Source organism: Scophthalmus maximus, chromosome 19, assembly GCF_022379125.1.
Source record: "Scophthalmus maximus strain ysfricsl-2021 chromosome 19, ASM2237912v1, whole genome shotgun sequence".
Taxonomy (NCBI): Eukaryota; Metazoa; Chordata; class Actinopteri; order Pleuronectiformes; family Scophthalmidae; genus Scophthalmus; species Scophthalmus maximus.
This window is the reverse complement of record NC_061533.1, coordinates 16,290,326-16,309,861: the sequence shown is the minus strand read 5'-3', so window position 1 is coordinate 16,309,861 and position 19,536 is coordinate 16,290,326. Positions and strand designations below refer to the sequence as shown.

The 19,536-nt window shown below is 41.3% G+C and overlaps 1 protein-coding gene across 2 annotated transcripts in view; it reads left to right on the top strand.

The window, feature by feature from the left end:
* LOC118314442 (GDNF family receptor alpha-2) overlaps nt 1-12,030 on the top strand; it is a 46,448-nt gene extending 34,418 nt beyond the window's left edge. For both annotated transcript variants that reach the window (XM_035640903.2, XM_035640901.2), the window contains exons 7-9: nt 881-1,021; nt 4,796-4,938; nt 10,798-12,030. In XM_035640903.2, the coding sequence (XP_035496796.2) occupies nt 881-1,021; nt 4,796-4,938; nt 10,798-10,935 (422 nt within the window). In that variant the 3' untranslated portion in view covers nt 10,936-12,030. The remainder of the gene's footprint in view (nt 1-880; nt 1,022-4,795; nt 4,939-10,797) is intronic.
* The last annotated feature ends 7,506 nt before the right edge of the window (nt 12,031-19,536 follow it).

The window sequence follows — 19,536 nt, the reverse complement described above, 5'->3', positions numbered from 1 at the left end:
ATGTTGAGCTAAGGAGTGATGGTTATAGGGAGCTTGTAGGAGAGGCAGTGTGACAGCAGCCTGTTGTACATTCATTTTTATCATGAAGTGCAGGCAGAGCAGGGAGCCTCGGTTTTCTTCTCTCCTGGCCTGATAGTTCCTCCCAGTGCACTGGACATCGGTTCACTACTAGAAGTAATTAGGGAGTAGAGGCACAGAGAGCGTGTTTACTTAATTAAAACACTTGATGACCATCTGTTTGCTCACAGTAAATGTTGCTCAAACAATGTGCGCAGGCTAGTTTTTGCATATTTTTTAATTCCCAGCCAATGTTCGATAACAGCCCCGTGGTTGCGGCAGCAACAGAGAGCTTGCAGAGTTCGAAATGCAAATGTAGATGAAATAACGTTGTTGGGTTTTTTTTGCATAGTGGCAGCTGAAGTGTCCATATTTCAGTAACAGTCAGTGATTCCCCATAATGTGTCATAAATTGTGCAGTGCAAAGTGATAATATGCCATAGTGCTTCCTGGATTTCTCGGGAAAATGCTACACAAAGTGCATCCAACACCCCTGACTCCACCTGAAAGCATCAACACAGCAAAGTAAAATGTTTTAGTACAATAGTGCCATATTCAAACAGCACACACACTTCCTAAAGCACCTACTTTGAAAAATATTCATAACATAATGGCCTCTTTACATCTAAAATTAAGCACAACAGAATACTTCACCTTCCTATAAATTCAAACAGTACCAGCTCATTCCTATGACTAACGTCTTGTTGTCCATTTTATATACTATTTGCAATAAATGTAGTCCATTATTATGCATTAGTGACCCATAACTCTTTTTCCTAATGTGTGTGCGTGTGTGTGTGTGTGTGTGTATGCCCTTAACTAGGGACCGAAATGACTCCCAACTATGTCGACAACAGCTTCTCTAACTGGACCATATCCCCGTGGTGCACCTGTAAGGGCAGTGGAAACCAAGAAGAAGAATGTATGAACTTCCTGCGGTACTTCACCGAAAACACATGCCTAAGTGAGCCATCTCCACACACGGATACTCTGCATGCATTTGAAATGTCTTTTGTAACTGATATAGGTCCACCAGTCATTTAATATTGATAAGCACAAGCGTGTGATGTGGTAGTTACTCTTGCTGTCATGTATGAGTAGAGTGAACCATGAACATCGATCTAATGCAACTTTAAATAGTTTCATGTCAGATTCTGTTTTCCATTGTTTTTGAGCCGTCCCATGAGATACCTCTGGATGTGATGTTGTTGAGTGGTGGACGGTGGAGACTGAATGTGGAAATAATGAGTGATGGGGCATTACGTGAACATTACAAGCTACTTTAGACATTCAAAGGCTTTACTTTAAGTATCCAAGTGCATGGTCTAAAGTATATGTTGCAAGTCTATTTCCGGCGTGTCCAAATCCACTTTTCCTAATTTAACGACAAAAACTTGGTATCTCAATTATAGTAAACCAATCAAGGTGGCATCTCCCATTCCCTTTAAAAGCCAAGTGTGCATTGCACCTTGCCGGATTGCTATTGTGATGGCGGACTTTTCAGGAAACGTTTCTGCTCCTTTGCAAATTGAAAGAGCCAAGCATCTACTGAAATTGTAGGGTGCCACCAGAGCTCCCTGAGGTGAAGCAGGCATGGGAGGCGACAGGATGTAAGCACATTGTGCAACCACCTATGAAGGTGCAGATTACCATCATGATAAACTACTGCACTGCTGACTTCAGGACAGGCTTTTGTTGGTCAGTCACACAATCTTTCTTTGCATACTCCAATATGGTAACGTGCCAACAATGCGCTTGACCAAAACTCATTTTAAGAGCAACGGGCACAAGTGTACTGTATTTGCAACGAAAATAAGGATGCTTATATACGGAAAAAAAGATACTTATACTAGGGTGAGACTGGCCTCTAGTATTAAAAAGAACAATAATAATAAATTAGTAACAATTATTTTAGTTATTTCAAATAAGGAAATGAAGCTGGAGGGATTAAGACAAAAAAAATATTTCTTGATGGATGGATGGATGGATTTGTCTGCCACATAGTTTGAGCTTATCCACAGACAACCCTTTGCCCACTGATTAAGTTGAAATTAAATGTTCTTTGTTCCTCAGACAGGAGTAATTTCTTATCACTTCCCATTCCTCCTTTAGGCAAGATCTGCCCAGACTTTAATACAAAAGAAACCATTTGCATGTCATTTTCCCGTTCAATATGAGAGCGTAAAAAGGGCTTATTCCTTTCAGGAGAAAACATTTCATGAGAAGGAGCAAATCTTGCACAAATGAAATAAAAGGGTAAGCTAAAATACATAACATCTGTATATCTAATGCACAACACACAGAGTGCAACATGACAGTGGTTACCTCAAACATCCTTATGATTTTTTTTTTCACTGGGAAGTAAAATACAGACGCTGATGACACTGCATCAAGCGGTGTCATCAGCGTTACAAGACACCATTGCCTTTAACATGTTCCATTGTGTGGATAATGCTTTCAGACCATTTCAATAGATTGCTGGGGTACCGTTTTAGCTGAGTGTGCGGGATGAGGGATGAGGCCGGGAGCTGAGGAGGCGTCTTGAAAAATAACACAAAATGCAGCATCTCCTCTCTGCAGTCAAGCGATAAACTTTGACACACCAGGGAGGAGAATACAGTAAATGTATATATACAGTGTAAATATGCATATATATATATATATATATATATATATATATATATATATATATATATATTCTGTTTATACAGTTTGTGTGTATATAGATATACTCTGTACAAATTGTGTGTGTGTGTGTGACACAAGTAATCTTATCTCTCTGCTCCCATGACCTCCATCTTTCTCCTTTCAGAGTAAATCCTTTTTTTTTTACATTGATCAACAAACCAAAACACATTGCAAATGAGAACCATGTGCTCTCCCCCACTTGTCATTACAAGTTCAAGTGGAATAGAAAAACACATTTAGAAAACATCTTTGACTAAAATATCTTGGGAAGCCGGCATTCCTTCTGAAAATACATTATAATGATAGTGTGGACCATGATTGCTTGATTCCTTCCTCTCTCTATCCCCTCCTCATCTTGTTCTTTCCTCCCTTATCTCTTGTTCCATCTGTTCCTGCAGGTAGAGCAATGCAGGCAATGCCCACGGGTTAAAGGAAAACTTATCCAGTGTCATTAAAAAAATGAATTGCTATTGGCAATGAGCTTAATCACTCAGTGGAACATTTGGGCACAGTAAAACATTCTTTGTGGAGACCCTGCAGCCAACTAGTTTGATTTATGGATTTATTCCCCCATCTTACTGCATCTGTAGGGGGATAGCTAGCTATAGTCGACCCTGACAAACAGCTGCATAACATCGCATGTCTCAGCAGTACTTCACCAGCTCTTCACCACTCTCTGTGCTTTTATTTCCCAGCAGCAGCCGAAACGCCAGTGTTGAACAGAACGAAAAACGTGAAGGGGTTCTTTTGTGTGTGTGTGTGTGTGTGTGTGTGTGTGTGTGTGTGTGTGTGTGTGTGTGTGTGTGTGTGTGTGTGTGTGTGTGTGTGTGTGTGTGTGTGTGTGTGTGTGTGTGTGTGTGTGTGTGTGTGTGTGTGTGTGTGTGTGTGTGTGTGTGTGTGTGTGTGTGTGTGTGTGTGTGTGTGTGTGTGTATACACTGTGTAGGTGGACAGAGGATGTGACAGACAAATCTATGTGGTCATGCATTGGGATTACTTAAGATTGTGTGTGTGTGTGTCCTTCAGGTTATGCATGTGTTCCACAATTTTCCTTTGTTTGGTAGTGGGGAAATGCCATTTTGTCTTTGTTTGGGAATGTTTTGGATTTGATCAGTGACATAAATCTATTCAAAGTAATCTCTGCATGCTGACCTTATAATGGAGGTGGTTGCCAAGCAATTACATGCCTTGCCTTCTCTCTGGCTGAACAAAGAGAAACAAGCCTCATGTTTTAAACGGATGAGCAGTGAAAAGGTGCTCAGCCCCTATTTTACCATATCTAGCTGAAAAGCTGACTGAACAGGGATTTATCACATTTTTGCAGAGACTCGCACATGCTTTTAGACACAAAATTACACACATGCGTACACTACATCTGCAGGCAGATACACAAGCACTCATTCTTATGCATGCACAGGCTGCTATCCTCTGTTTGAGCTGATTGATTCGCTACTCTTAAAAGATTCCCCTCCTAAGTGTACAACTGCCGGCAAACAAATTGGGGTTCATCATCTCAAGTGCATAAATTATGCCACTGTTTGGTCAGCTTGTTGCAATTTGACAGCAGCTGTTGCAACATAAAAGGGGTTTTGTACTGAGCCAAGGACCAAAGTTATTTGTATATGCTAAATGTGTCCACTGTGTCACCGGCGGATTCTCTTGTAGAAGGATAATTAGTGGATAAATTGATAGCACGAATATGTTCGGCATTGAAAAAGAAGGCACAGCTTAAATTATAAAATATAAGACAGCATTGGGGTTTTGTGAGGCAGTAAAACCTGGAGCAGCAGTGATAGATTTCACAAACAGACATTTGATTGCTGTATGTGATTGGCTTGCCATACAACTCTCAAGCTTACTGACAAAGCAAAAAGAGTGCTCTTACTCTTTTTTCCTTCTTCCTTCCTCATCCCTCTCCGCCCTCGCTCGTTCCCTCATTGCCAAAGATTGGGCAGGAGACCAAGAAGTTGACTTAGAGCTGTCTGTCTGCTAGCTGGCTTCTCGCTGGGATGGCAGTGGCGAACAAATGACTTTATATCTCTGTCCCTGCAGGAAACGCCATTCAGGCCTTCGGTTATGGGATAGACAACATGCAGAACAAAAGCATGTCTGTCCCAGGCCCCTCGGCAATGACGAAGACGGGGTGGGACTGGTCAACGGGAACCTCGGAACCTCCATTTGTCGCCATCCCAAAGGTAATAACATTGCTCATATTTTTGCATTGCAATTTATTTGTGAAATGTAACACAGATTCATTATTTCTTGCCTGTTTGACAATCTGGCAGGCTTTTTGAATTAAGCGTGTAAATATATATCATATGATGGGTCAACCAACTGTTTAAAATTTATTTGTTGTCGCACAAATACATACATCCAACTTGTTTGCATGAATTTGTTAAAATGTACCTATTACAATAGGATCCCCAAAATACTCCTTTTCAGGGGGAAAAAAAATAATAAAGCTCAACTTGCGACACCATTCACATTCACATCACATTCAATCGCTACGCTCGTTAAAGCAATTGGCACATCCCAACATACACTTTATGATAAGACAGTTCATGCTACACCCAAGATGATGACATTTGGTAGAAATAGTATTTTTCTCTCACACACAATGAAACAGTGAAAGGAAAGGGGGGGTGGGGGTTTTAATCTGGATTAGAGGTTCTAAAATACTGGCCCAGGGCCTGTTCTCTGCTGAATGCTGTCTACTCTGAAGACTGCAGTCAACTCTTCTATAACTGGGTTCACCGTCTGGAGAAAGAATCACTCTTTGCTGTGCTGCAATAATGCATGTTCATTTTCTCTTCAAATAAAATGTGAACATGACAGGACCGCACAGTCCAACAAAAACTACCTGTCGCTGTCTGGTAGGGACATTTGACACTGCCCTTTGGTCCACTGCACTTTCTTTTTTTCTTTTCCTATTTTTGTCTAGCTGTTGAGTGCGATTAGTTTCCACAGTGAAATATTGTACTGTTTAACAGATGTATTTTAGATGTGCCATGCTCCCTTCTGCTGTAAGACTAATGATGTTTTTCACCTTTGCAGTACACCCAGTTTGCAAGCTTGGCTGAATTAGACACTGTAGTATGAAACTGTACTTTGTGAAAACCTCCAGCTGCTGCTGCTGCCACCGCGGCTGTTGTTGATGTAACTGTTAATGTAATTTTTCAGTGACTTGTACCAATATACACAAAATCCATGCAGCGTGAAATGTTTATGAACGCACATTTGCATGCTGAATGAATGACTACCATTGAGACATCTATTTTGAGTAATTCCACCTGCTTTCACAGCCATTAAATGGTCGCTCTGCACCCGAGTCGTGCAGTATTGTCCTTTGTGCAGAAACCCTCATTGTTGTGAAGACAGCAAATTAAAACCTTCAAAATGTTGCAAAGAGGGGAATTAATGAACAAACATCACTGATAACAATTACAGTGTGTATGTCGGGAAAAAGGTACAGGAGAGAGGGAGAGGATCGCAGGGAGGAAATGGATGGTGGAGTTGCTTTCTCCGAGTGTGTGTACGTCAGTATTGATGCACCGCTCCGTGCCTGTCTCAATGCAGCGTGGTGTTTAATTTATTGTAAAAATGGTAATTAGGAAACAATAAGACGTGTGATTACTCAAGCAGGAAGTTTATAATTAGAGAGGGAGCTGGTAGGGACATTTTGGGCGGCCCTGCATTCTCAGACAACTATGCCTGGCAATTAAAACTTGTCAAAAGTTCCATGGCAGATAAATTGGGGGAGTGGTGTTATGGTTTGCGTTCTCCTGGCAGAAGACTGACTGTCCAGGGCTGTGAATCTCAAAGCGGTCAGCGTGGTAACACAACAAACACACACACACTCACATCCACGTGTGGGCACATGTGTACAAACAGCCGGGTAACAGAATACATTAGGTGTGTGATGGATGCCAAGTAACCAGGACGACAAAGGATAACCTTTAATACGGAGCACAGTTAGAGAAGAGTGAGTACAGGGGAATCTCCAGTCTGTGACTAAGCTTGTACATATTAGTCATACTGCTGTCTTACATGCTATAGAATAGGTTCTCGCCAATTCAGATGCATAATTATTAAAAATGTCGCCGTCAGTGGTTATGGGCTTCATCCTGTGCTCAGTAAGTAAGTATATGAGCTCAAGTTTGGCTCTTTGAGCATTGTAAGTCCCCCCCCATATACTAATGTATTTCTGCAGAGTTTGGTTAAGAAAACTGCATATTTTCTGTTTTACGGTCGGTGTCTCACAGTCTCAGGGATAAGATGGATTTTGTGCGTCTTATGATTGTTACTGTGATTTGAATTTTAATGCTCTCACTTAAAAGACTCCTGGACATGAAATTGTTCAAATTGAGGTAAATTGAGGTGTTCATTTAAAAAAGAAATATTTTTTTTCAGTTTTCGTTTATGAAACGTAATATAAACCAACGTGTGTGTGTGTGTGTGTGTGTGTGTGTGTGTGTGTGTGTGTGTGTGTGTGTGTGTGTGTGTGTGTGTGTGTGTGTGTGTGTGTGTGTGTGTGTGTGTGTGTGTGTGTGTGTGTGTGTGTGTGTGTGTGTGTGTGTGTGTGTGTGTGTGTGTGTGTGTGTGTGTGTGTGTGTGTGTGTGTGAGAAAATCCCCCTCCAACCTCTTAACCAATGGGAACCTGGCGTTGTCCGTGTTCCCATGCAACACTGTCATGTGTTGATTTTCAGCTCAATTTAATGGAATTGATTGCGGACAGAAACTACGCAACTCTGGGGCTATTCGATGAGTAGCCTTGGGAAATGCAGCCGCACTGCACTGTAAATTTGACATTGCTGATCGACAGTGAAAACACATGCTCCACACATGTATGTAAATACACATGTAGACATACGCTTATCAACAGTTCAAATAAATACTTTTCCATCATCGCTCTCTTTATATGCATATAAATTAAAGCATGAATAAGCAACTGCCTATTTTCTGAAATTTTCTATGTTGAGTTATGAGGCACGTTTGTGCTTTCAGCCACCTTTTTATGTGCATGTGTTCCTTCACAAGACTGAGCGAATGTGTGGATATTGGCTGCAGCCGGAGATCTGGACTCATGTCAACAGGCTGCTGCCACACATCACTGCCCTTGCTAATTAATTGGCTTTTAGTTGCGGATGTGTTTGGTACATTGTCAAGCTACCCATAGCTCTTTCCCCTATTCTGGCAACTGTCACTTAACCATTTCTTTGCAGTGTAGAGTGACTGCACAGGCACAGGTGATAACTGTGGCTATTTTGGATACCCCTTCATTTTCCCCCTCACTCTCCCCCTTTCTTTCTCTCCTATAGGTAAAATAGTAAAACATTGTCTGGCTTGTTAATGTAGTTCAACACAATTTGTTTCATTATTTATTTTCTCCTTATGTGTTCCCCTGCTCTGTTGGAAGATGAGGTACTGGTAGATAACATCTTAGTAGATGTTTTTTTTTTTCTTTTCTTCTATGCACAGGGAAATTGACTAGAGTGCAATCTCTGTAGAGGTGGCATTGGTGAAAATAAGGTGAGGGGATGGTAGTGGAGGAGGAGGAAGAAATGTTTCATGTTCCTCATGATGTGCCTCTGTATCTGTCGCTGTGCTGCACTGAAATCGATGCCCCTGCGAATTGAGCGAGACTATTTAAACCTGTGGGCAAATGTTTATGATTTGTGTTACAAGAATCTGAGAGAATTGAAAAAGTACTCAAGATGCTAACAAATGAATGGAATATTACATAATAGGTCCATTGTACTGCGGAGACAACGGTGGAAATCTGGAGGCCATAGGGTTTAATATATGGACTGATGTGTGCCCACTGCTCTCCGACGTAATATGAGCAGTGTGGTTCTCTTTGCGCTCTGTATAAGAATAAACATTCTAGTTTTTGGTTTGTCGGTCTCACAAAGATTCTTTGTGTAGCTAAAGGTTTTTCAGTTGGTGTCACAGATTTAGATTGCATCTATCTATTTTTTTTTATCGTTTAGATTAAAGCCACACCCGGCCCTGACACACCTCATATTATCTCTCATATCTCTAACTCCATAGGATGACTGGGTTTGATAGGGATTATGAGGGTAGTATGAGAGAGGACCATTTTCATTTTTCTTTTTAGCAGTCTCACTCTCGAACTCACTTTGGCCCTAGTGCAGCTCTCTGTTGCCTCCCACTCCTGCTTCATTTCCTGCGACTCTTCTCTTGAGTGCACCCATGAGGACCTCTCTCTTATTGTCCCATTGAGCCAGAAGGGAGGCGCTCAGGGTTTTTCTTCTCCTTCCATTGGAGATGGTCACTATCCGGCTTGTCTTCAGTTCTCCCTGGTGCTGCTTTGAGGTCGTTGCTCTTTTGTTTCAGCTTGTCATTCTGAGACAAATTGTGGGCTCTGGATTTCTCATTTTCCTACAGTAGGGAGGTTTTTTTTTTGAGCTGCTTTCATTGGAAACGCTCACTAGCAGCCCCATAGCCTTTCTTAGAGCAGCCGCAACCTAGATCCTCTCTTTTTCATGTTCCTTCAGATCAGCCATCAGCTTATTTTTCTCAACTCTCTCATTGTCCAGTTGAGCCAGACAGGAGGATGTGGATTTCTCCATGCCATCCCACAGGGAGATTTTCTCCTGCTGCAAGCGGAGGAGCTCAGTCTCCACCTGAGCATAATGGGAAGCCTGGGATTTTTTTAGGATATTTCTCTAGTTTGTTTCAGCCTGTGAGGCAGCATCAAACTCGGCAATGTCTTTGTCAGAGAGCTGCACCTGAGCCTCACACAGCAGGGGTTTTCTAATGGCTACAACTGATGTCCTCTGTCTGTTCTTGGAGCTGTGACTAAGTCAGCGAATACTCTCAGACTTCCATCTGGACTCTCTGGACACCTGATTGTTCTTCCTGGTAACTAACGTAGAAGTCCATGTTTTCCAACTTTCTCTGTCATTTTCTACCTTATCATCTTTGTTTCTTCCTACTCTGTTCACATGTACTTCCATGTACCTGTGACCTGAGTACTGGACTGTTGTGCGTTGATATATTATCATATAAGTGTTGTAGCTGTCAGAATTCTACTAATATATGTAGAAATCTCTGTCCTTCCGTTGGTTCATCCGTCTTTTCCTTTTCATGAAAACTGCTCATCCAGTCGACTGAGGGCCCAGGGAAGTGCAGTGTTTTTGGATGGGAAGGATTTTTGATGACAGCTTCCCAAGATCCCGACCTTAAATGCTAACAATCCTATTTATTCAAGTGCATTTTCTGTGATGTCATTGATGATATAACAAGTCCAAATCCAAATCCATGTGCAGCGACAGAGTCCAAATCCATCAGCTGTTGAGAAAATCGAAGGATAGAGAGACAGACAGACAGAAACACTGACAGGCAGGCAGACAGACAGAAACACTGACAGGCAGGGAGACAGGACAGAGATTTCTGCAATTATTAGTAGTGTTGCCAAGGACCCTGGGAAGTGCAATGTTTTTTGGATTAGTGATTGATTTGACTTTATTAGTAGGACTAGTAAATATGTTTTTGCCCGTTCAAAATATCCCTGTCAGTGTGTGAATATTGAAGGCAAACAACAGCAGCTGCTGTCTTCTGGCTTCATAGCATGTTTTTTTTGCTGTAAATAAAGTCTGTAATATATGCTTTAAAAACTGTTTAGAGACTTGCTGGCGCAACCTAAAAGAGTTTAAGAAAACAGAAGAAAAAAAAAAATCCTCCCAAGAAGCTTCCCCTTTGTTGCCAAGTTGTTTAAGAGGCAGAGAGCATTCTGCGCAGCAGGGCCCTTGAAATACACTTCACATATCAAAACATTTGGTGGATCAGACACTTAATGTTCATGCCAAAGTGGCCCTGCCATGGAGACATGTAATTTCCCTACTCTTCCTGACTCGTGTTTCCCTTTTTTTCCCCTCTCCTCAGCTCTGACCCTGTCCCGTCTCACCCCCCTGCCGTCTCCTTCTCCTCTCCCGCTTCACATGCCAGAACTGCATAGCAGCATGGGTATCTGAGTCATGACTAACCTTTACACATCTCTCTCCCTCTGTGTGTCCCTCTCTCTGCCCAGTATCCTGAACCAAGGGACGGTGGCCTGGGCAAGACCCAGGGCCTGCCAGAGGATCACTCTGCCTGCTTGTATTCCGACGTCTGGGCTCTGCTTCTTGGCCTGGCTGTGGCTCTGGTGCTGGCCCAGCATGCCTTATAGAAGTGCGAGGAGGAGAAAAAAAAGAGGTCATCCACCCACAAGCTGATCCCAAAAGCAGAAGGTGTTATTTCTGAGACTGATATTAGGAAAGGCTGAGTATCTGGGCAGTTGATATAAATGACATTTATGAAAGAGGAAAAACAAAAGGAGGAGAGCGGTAAATGTTGAAAAATTTTACAACTGTGAATTTGTTGTTCATTCGGTGTTTTGTCAGGGCGAGCCACATCTGTGATTGAGTATATGACTTTAAAAAAAGGACCCTTGGTAGGTGAGGCCACGAAGGCCATTCTCCGGAAAACGACCCCTCACTCTGACTAAGACGCCAAAATCTGGAGGACTGAAGCCGATCTAACAAAGACTTCTGAACTTTTTCTCACCAAAGGAGGGACAGCGGGAATGAACAAAATAATTAAAAGAAGACTGGGCTGACAGAAAATAAATTGTTGCAGAGAGAAAAGGAATGGGCATGAAGTAAATGGGGTAGAGTGCGAGCAGAAAGAGAAAGAGAGACACATTCCTTCCATCAGTCACACTTTCGTTTGTCCTGAATTGGTTCTTGACTTAATCTTCTCTTGGACGAACAGACCAGAAATTTAGGGGCGGGGACGGGGGATGATTACATTCTGTCTCTTCAACACTAGTGTAAACTCTAAATTGTAAAGCCTACTCAGTGTTCTAAGTGTTGGTATAGTATCTGTGACCATAATCAATCTACCGTACACCTCTTTCATTTGGGTGATACAGTATACTTTGTTTCAGCCGGCGGTGAAAAAGAACTAAAGATGGCAACGTTCACAGTTTATGGTTCTTTGGTCATTTGAGATGTTGTTGTTGATGACCTTGGGTGTTCGTCACACGTACACCTGCACAAGTGTATATTTCTGTCTATGTATATAAACAATCTCCTTTCATTCAGCCTAATGATATCAACAGTAACTTGAGTGGACCTTGCTGTATGCTAAGACGGCTCCGTAATGGGTATTAAGACGATCTTCATTATCTGCGTTAATATTTGTCGATACTGTAAAGGTTTGATCACAAAGAATGTATACAGGGATGAGATTAAACGAGCTCAAACTGCTTGGAAAGCCATAACCTTTGTCTGAGTATCACACTGTGTTCACTTAGTGTGTATGGACAGTTATTACACCGTGTGTGTGAGTCTGTGTTTACATGCGGTAGGAAAAGGAGCTTATGAGGAGAAGTTTAAATAGCCAGTGTGGGGGTTCATATTCCCCCTCAGAGAGCAGGGGTTGTGATGCATTGTTTAATTTCAAGGTTTCTGAGGGTCAAGACAACCACCAGTTTGTGAGAGTGCTTGAATGTGTAACCCAATTTTTTTTTATTAAAATACATTAATAAACTGTCAAATAAATGTAGACTCTCACTAAATGTAGGTTAGCTTCAGTTTTACATGGTTTGTTTGCATGACACTTTAAAGTTATAGTGACATTTTGCAGGAATTGCACAAAAGAAACTCTTACATTAAGATGTTGCTATAAAAATTCTACTTAAGGGCTGTAGAACGAATTTTGAAATATTTCACAATAAGAATTGATAATTACCCCACCAATCTTTCAACATGCATATTCTTTTGTTGCCAGCATATTACAAGAACCTAATTGGCAATGGCTTTTTCATCGGTTCACCTTTTTTAAAGCTAAAACTAATTTCTAAAATGTTTTTGTTGTGGGAATAAAAGCTATTTTCTCCCTGGAAAAGAAAACCCGTTTTGCCACAACAAAATAATATAAGATACAAATATTAATCCACCAAAAATAGATGATCATATGTTTGGTAGGACGTCCATGACAGCAACATTTAAGTAATATAGAATGTCTCCGAGCTAACATGCTAACTACACTAATGACAGCACGAAATGCACAACCCTTTTTTGCCAACACCTGATATCAAACAACAGTCAGAGACTATATCATATTCATGTTCCTTTTTTTTTTTTTTGGTGAGCTGCAAATTCAACATTTTTAACCAGGAGGCCGAAGACTACCAGATGTACCCGACCAGGCAAGTCCCCTCTTCTTCCTCTTCTTCATCTGTGTATCTGGTAGACTCACCGCGGGTCGGAGTCCCCAGGACGTAGTGGGTTGATTTTACCCTGGAGAGGAGCGAGGAGGTCTGACTCTGTCCATTAACCGCTGGTGTTTTCAAAGAACCCTATTAAATATGCACAGAGCACAATTACATGGTTAATCGTAAGTTTCATGCATACATCGGGTTTATGAGCAGAATGAACTTGTCAGGCTCCTGGTTTTGGCCTTCCCTGCCCTTAAGTTTTCCCTGTTGTTTTTCCCCTTCCTCTGTCTCATGTGTTTTCCCCCAGGCTGTCTCTCTGTGTATTAATGTGTGAACTCCACAGGGCGAGGCGTCCTGGTCTCTTCTCCCGCTGCCTCACCTGCTCGCATGTAATCGACCAGCTAATCGACACCCCAAGCCTCTGCAGTACAAATACCTGGCTCATTCATTCCCACTCCGCCAGGTCGTTGAGTCACCGATGCGGTAGGCTACAGATGTTGAGGTCACCTGCTCTGCCTTTGTTCATTTGTTTTCCCTGTTATCGCCTGTCTTTTCCTTGATTTTGCTCCCCATGTGCATCAGGTCCACCATGCCAGTTCCACTGGCCGTCAGCCACCCTCATACCACTCCCCTGTTGCCGTCCCCTGCCTGTTTGTGTTTCAGCCCCTTAGCCCTGCTCAGCTGCCCGGGTTCCTCTGCCATTCCCAGGCCCTCTCCTCAAGCCCGAAGAACAAAACTTTATGAATGACAATAAAGTTTTCATTGCTCATCTTCCATCTCTTGGTTTTACTTATAAGATAGGTGAAAGCATCTACCGGCTGCCAAGATAGGTTTTTGGTAGGGGAAGCAGTCTGCTCACTTTGCACTGTGTTTGTACACGAAAAAGAACCTGACCACAAGACATGGCGTCAACTCTCGACCGGCACGTATTTATTAGATGGGGTCCCATGATGAATTGGTGCTGTTGGGGAGTCTTGCTTGCTAAAATGCTGCTGAAACAGACATTTACCGCAAAAAATAAGTGTATTGGATGAGTGGTGCAACAACAAAAAAACTAAAAAATAGCCAAACATTCAACATCCACCCAGGACCATAGGGCTTTTGAGAGCTCTCAAAAGCTGTTCTGCAACATTGAAATGTTTATTGGCATGTTTGTGGATAAAAGATGTATTTTTATGTGCTTATGCATGAATCATTTTGTCCTTGCAACGGATGAATGTTGACTGTTGACTGCTCACAATCAGTAATTCCACAGAAATGTTTATGTCTCCAGGCGGCACATCAAGTTAAGTGTTCAGTGCCACGTAAATGCATGCTACTGAACCAAAAAGCTTTATGTTACCAGCTGATTTTGAAAAAGGTTTACAATCTGTCAACGGGGAGAGATGTGAAATTAAACTCTGCTCGCTGTGTTATTGCTAACTGTGGCTGAAGCGTGTACAGTGTGTTCAGGTCAGGGAGAAATTACAATGATTTCCTAAACTAGTGAGTTTACTGCTCTGGGCCTCTGAGAACATAAAAGCTCACACACTTGTATGTAAATATAATTTTTCTTTGTCAGCTCTATATTCAGCATGTTTAAACAGTGCACTGTCTTAGTGTGTGTGTGTGTGTGTGTGTGTGTGTGTGTGTGTGTGTGTGTGTGTGTGTGTGTGTGTGTGTGTGTGTGTGTGTGTGTGTGTGTGTGTGTGTGTGTGTGTGTGTGTGTGTGTGTGTGTGTGTGTGTGTGTGTGTGTGTGTGTGTGTGTGTTCGGGTGGGGTCCTCTCTTTTGTTATTTCTCCTTTCTGTCTTTTAGATGTCAAAAGATGATTACTATATGAGGTCAAAACTACAGACATTTTCATTTTAAGGGTTGTATTTTTTTCCCCACCAGTCTCATAACAAATAACCACACAGTTGTCACATCAGTCAACATTTCAAAAATAACAAAGTATTTCTACAGAACACAGTGGTAATTTCTGCCTGCTGTCAGAAGTAAGTCAACAACCCACATATCATAAGCATCTCTCCTTCTCATCAGGTATTGTTCCTGCTGCATTCCTTTTGAATTATAGTGTACCCTTGGAAAAATGTTCAAACTGTTGCAAATGACTCTCAACACGTGGAATACACGGTTTAGAGACGGGATTGTCAGAGTAAAGAAAACAAAGAAATTGGTGTGGTGTGCAAAAAAATTTGACCTACGGTATAAGTTTTTTACTATGGCTTTGTAGCCAACATTAGGATTTTCTGTGCCAAGCGTGGTTTGTTGCCGGGACTGGGTGGTGTTGGTAGTAATAATGGTCACTAATCAGGAGCTTTAGCTCGTATTCCGTATTTAGACGTATTCCGTTAAGTTGTATAACGAGAAGCGACCGTCTGAGGTTGGCTGTTAGCAGGGTGCAATTTGTGGAAAAAGCAGAGAGGGGGGGTGGATGACTCTATCATTCTTTACTATCACGCTTCACAAATAACTCTGAATCACTTGAATCCCGTTTACCACAGCGCCCTTAGGTTTACAACTAATGACATTCCGCACCCACCATTGTCGTCTCTATCACAGCGTTGGTTGGACGTCACTAGAATCAAGAAGAAATATTCACATCATGTTATTTATATTTAAAGCTTTACTGTTACAACTGCCAGATTATCTTACAACACTCATTTCTGTTAAAACCAGTAACTACAGAACAAGATCCGCCAACTATTTCACTTTGGACATTTCTCGCAGTCACACTAATCTTGGAAAAAAAATGGTTTTAATTATCATACAGCTGCTTTTAAATGGAGTGAATTACAAACCCACTTCAAACTGAACAGTTTCATTTCACTTGGAGAAATCAAGCGGTTATTATCGGAAAACTTCACTGAATTTTGCAACTCCCTTTATTGTCCATTCTTGCGTTTTTGTCTGTTGTCTTCTGGTGCGGTCTGTGATTTGTGTTGTCTTTTGTTGCTGTAAATGTAAAAATGTCTTCAGGCATCTCTTGAAAACCCGATTTTTTTAATCTCAATGAGTTTGCCTGATAAAATTAAGTCACTTCCAAATATTTGTGCTTGGTGACATTCAGAAAATCCGTGCATTCAGAAAAGATCGTTAGGTAAATCATCTATTATCTCACGAACACGAGCGCTGACAGCGGGTGGTCCATTTTGGATTTATCGTCCAATCGCACTATAGACTGTTTAACTTAGTTTTAAAATGTCTCTTTTAGGTATTTTATATGATCTATTGGTGAAGTAGCATTAATCATTTTGTGGGGGGGGCTCAATTTTGTCTGCCCCGGGGCTAAAAATAATTATGTAGACCAGAAGGGGGGGGGGGGGACCCCACGCATCCCCCCCTCCGGAAAATCGCACCCTGGCTGTTGGCATGCTAACATTGACTTTCCTTCCTTGGAGGAAAGTCAATGTTGAACATTTCTTTTACTCTGCCAAGTAAACAGACGTTAATGCATTGGCTGTGTGGCTCTAGTAGAAACCTGCTACATAGCACCTTTAAATAAATTTCAGAAAATTATCAGAAATTGAATTGTAACATCAATATTAAACAATTTCAGGGGGAGAATTCATCAAAGATGAAGCAGAGCTGCCAATTCAGCAATAACTGTACTGTAATGCAGCCATAATAAAGGATGAACCAAATCACAGATACAACCCAGCAACCCAGAGATGGATCCTTTTAATTTTTATATGCTCTATACCTGCTACAGGTATACTATGTATGTATGTATGTATGTATGTTTGTGTATATGTGTATGTGTATCTTACCATGGCATGATGGGATTGTCCGTTTTTGTACCTCTTTTACCTGCAGCCACATATACCTCAATGTATTTTACATTGTGCCTGAATAATTTAGTGCTAATAGAGTCTACAGCAGGATTACTGCTGGCAGAGGATAAAATGCAAACAGACTCCTGCATTTGTACCTGGAAGATAACAAGAAGCTGGTGATGTTTCTGGGTTATGTACTATGAGACTGACGTTCATGTTCAACTCTTTTGACAACACCAAAAAAAATTTGGCTTTGATTCTGTGTGGAACCAAATACGGTTCTTCATGCCCCCACAGTGTATAAATATAAATCACAGCCTTTACCTGTTTGCAGTATATTTTCTCACATAAATGAAACATGAAAGTGAACTTCTGGCCTGCTGCTTATGTTTTACAACTTGCTCAATCAGATAATGTACAGCAAAAAAAGCTTTCTGTTGATGCAGCTGTCACCGGAACAATGTGTACACCTCCCTGCCTATTAATCAAGCTGTGATTTGGTCAGTTTTTCGCTTACTTTTCAGAAAAAAATGATGACGCACAGTGAGTGATTATATAGTCAGCATTCCATGAAGGCGATCAAAATTGGCAGATAAATTAAGGGTTTTGACATGTATAAAATGCAAATAAACTTCAGGCCCTCTCCTCCCTCCACATCCACCTCCCTGGAGTCGGTCTGAGTTTGGGGTAAATAAGACAGTAGATCAGCATTCTTACACAGCTTGAGGGAATGTAAATGCAGGAGACCTACACAACACACAGTACAATTTAGAAATGTATCGTGAATTCTATGGTAGATATAGTGCACGAGCACCGATGTGGGACAGCTGGAAAGGATTCAGAATAAAGTGCTTTTAGAGGGTCAAGAACAAGTGAACTGTGGCAGGATGTTAGATGTTAAGCCAAAATGATATGGTTATCTGTCTGCATGAGTAGAATTTAAGCTACTGAGACGGCAATGTCTAGGACACGTGTATGTGTTTTTAGAACAAAGTGCTCAGCTGCACAACTTTAAAGCGCAGATCCATTTGCAGAGTTGTGGGTGATCCTTCTGTCCTTTCGTCCTTGTGTTCAGACACGGAGTGAGTGTTTACCCTTGTTTGGCAATGTCTACACAAGGTCATATGCATATGGATATGATTTGAAAAAGGGGTATAACATCTTGAAACAGAAAATTTGCTTGGAAAGCAATTTTTTCTCCAGGAGGAGTCTTTGTGGAGTCCAGTTTGTTTCTTCCCTTTACAGACAAGTAGAAGAAGCGGAGGAGGAAGGTAGCAGTGGGGTTTTTTGGGGGGCACGGGAATAAGAAAGCGGCAGGTAGCTGTGCATTTCACAGTTGATTAATGAGTCAGTGGGATGATGTCTCTTATCAACACTGTGCACATGGCAGAGAGAGAAGAAAGGCATACCGGGGCTAGGAATGCTCCAATCACAGACGGCTCCCATTACCGTCCCATCGTTCCTTTCTGTGCTAACCCACCTGTTTTGGTGGGGATCTCTTCTTCTCTTCTCCGCAGCAGTTTGTAGCTGATGCAATTGGATCCTTCATCCTGTGTTCGGCAAGGTGCCAATGACTTTTGTATGAGAAAAATACATGATACATCTTCTACTTTGGAGTTCACAGTGTGCATCACAGGCTTTGTTTGAAGATTACCACAGAAACTGATGTAAAAGCTTGTAATGAGTTTTATAATGTGGCTTATGTCATCACGCAGGAGTGAAAAAAGTATAGTATCGACGGCCCGCTGGCAGCTGAAGAAGATCTGACAGTAAAAGATTTGGTAATAGACACAGATGTGCTTGAAAATATAACTTCTTCATGCTTGACAGACCTAGATGTTTGATATAAACTCCTGTTTATCAAATTTGATACACAGCCTGGACATGTTCATTCCTGATAAATATGTATGGCATGCACTAATGTTTCTCAAAAAACACTGCGATATGAGCTACGAATGATAGTTCTTTTGAAGCCTGGACAGAAAATTCCCAGCCACAGCGTGTATCCTCAGCAATGTAATACACAATGAATGTAATAACATAAATCACAGGGGGGAGAAAAGAAAGAGCAGCAGAGAAATACATTCAGAGTAATGTAGTGTTCACATTCTGTGTAGTATGCAGCAAATCCTTTTTGATATTAAATATTTGTACAATGCCACCAAAAATGCCAGCACATGTTTTTATCACCAGCAGTAAAACAGATTATTTTCTCTGTGTTGTCATGTGTTCCACTAAGGGTGTTAATATTTTACCATAATTGATAAATTGTCCGTTTTGCAATACGATATTCATGGCAGTTGAAGGGAGTCAAAGTGATTATAGAGAAAGACAAATACAACGCCAGTGAGTCTAGCTCTCTTTGGATGGACTGCAGCGCTCACCTGTTGTTTTGCCTCTCTTGAATAAATCAGAGAAAATGACAAAAATCCGATGGATGTAAAAGCAGATCTGCTGAGTTGAAACCCAGCATATCACAGTAAAATGGAAGTAGTTAAGCCACCAGTTACTTTTCTTCCTGAATGTTGCATATTATTTTGCTTTACTGTGGGGAAAAGAATAATAATACCTGACACTAAAAATGAAAAAGAGCGAATCCACTGGCACCTAATCAGGATGCTATTGTATTCACTTTGTGATTCTAGCTGCGACTAAAGGTATTTTTTAAACCACAAAATCTCAGTCATAAGAACATTCATGATCCGCTTTGTAATTTCGATACATGTATTTTTCAAAATCACCTTAAAAGTACCTCTTTACTTTGTGCAGTCTGGATTTGAAGGTCAATAGCCACGTTAGACATTCAGAAT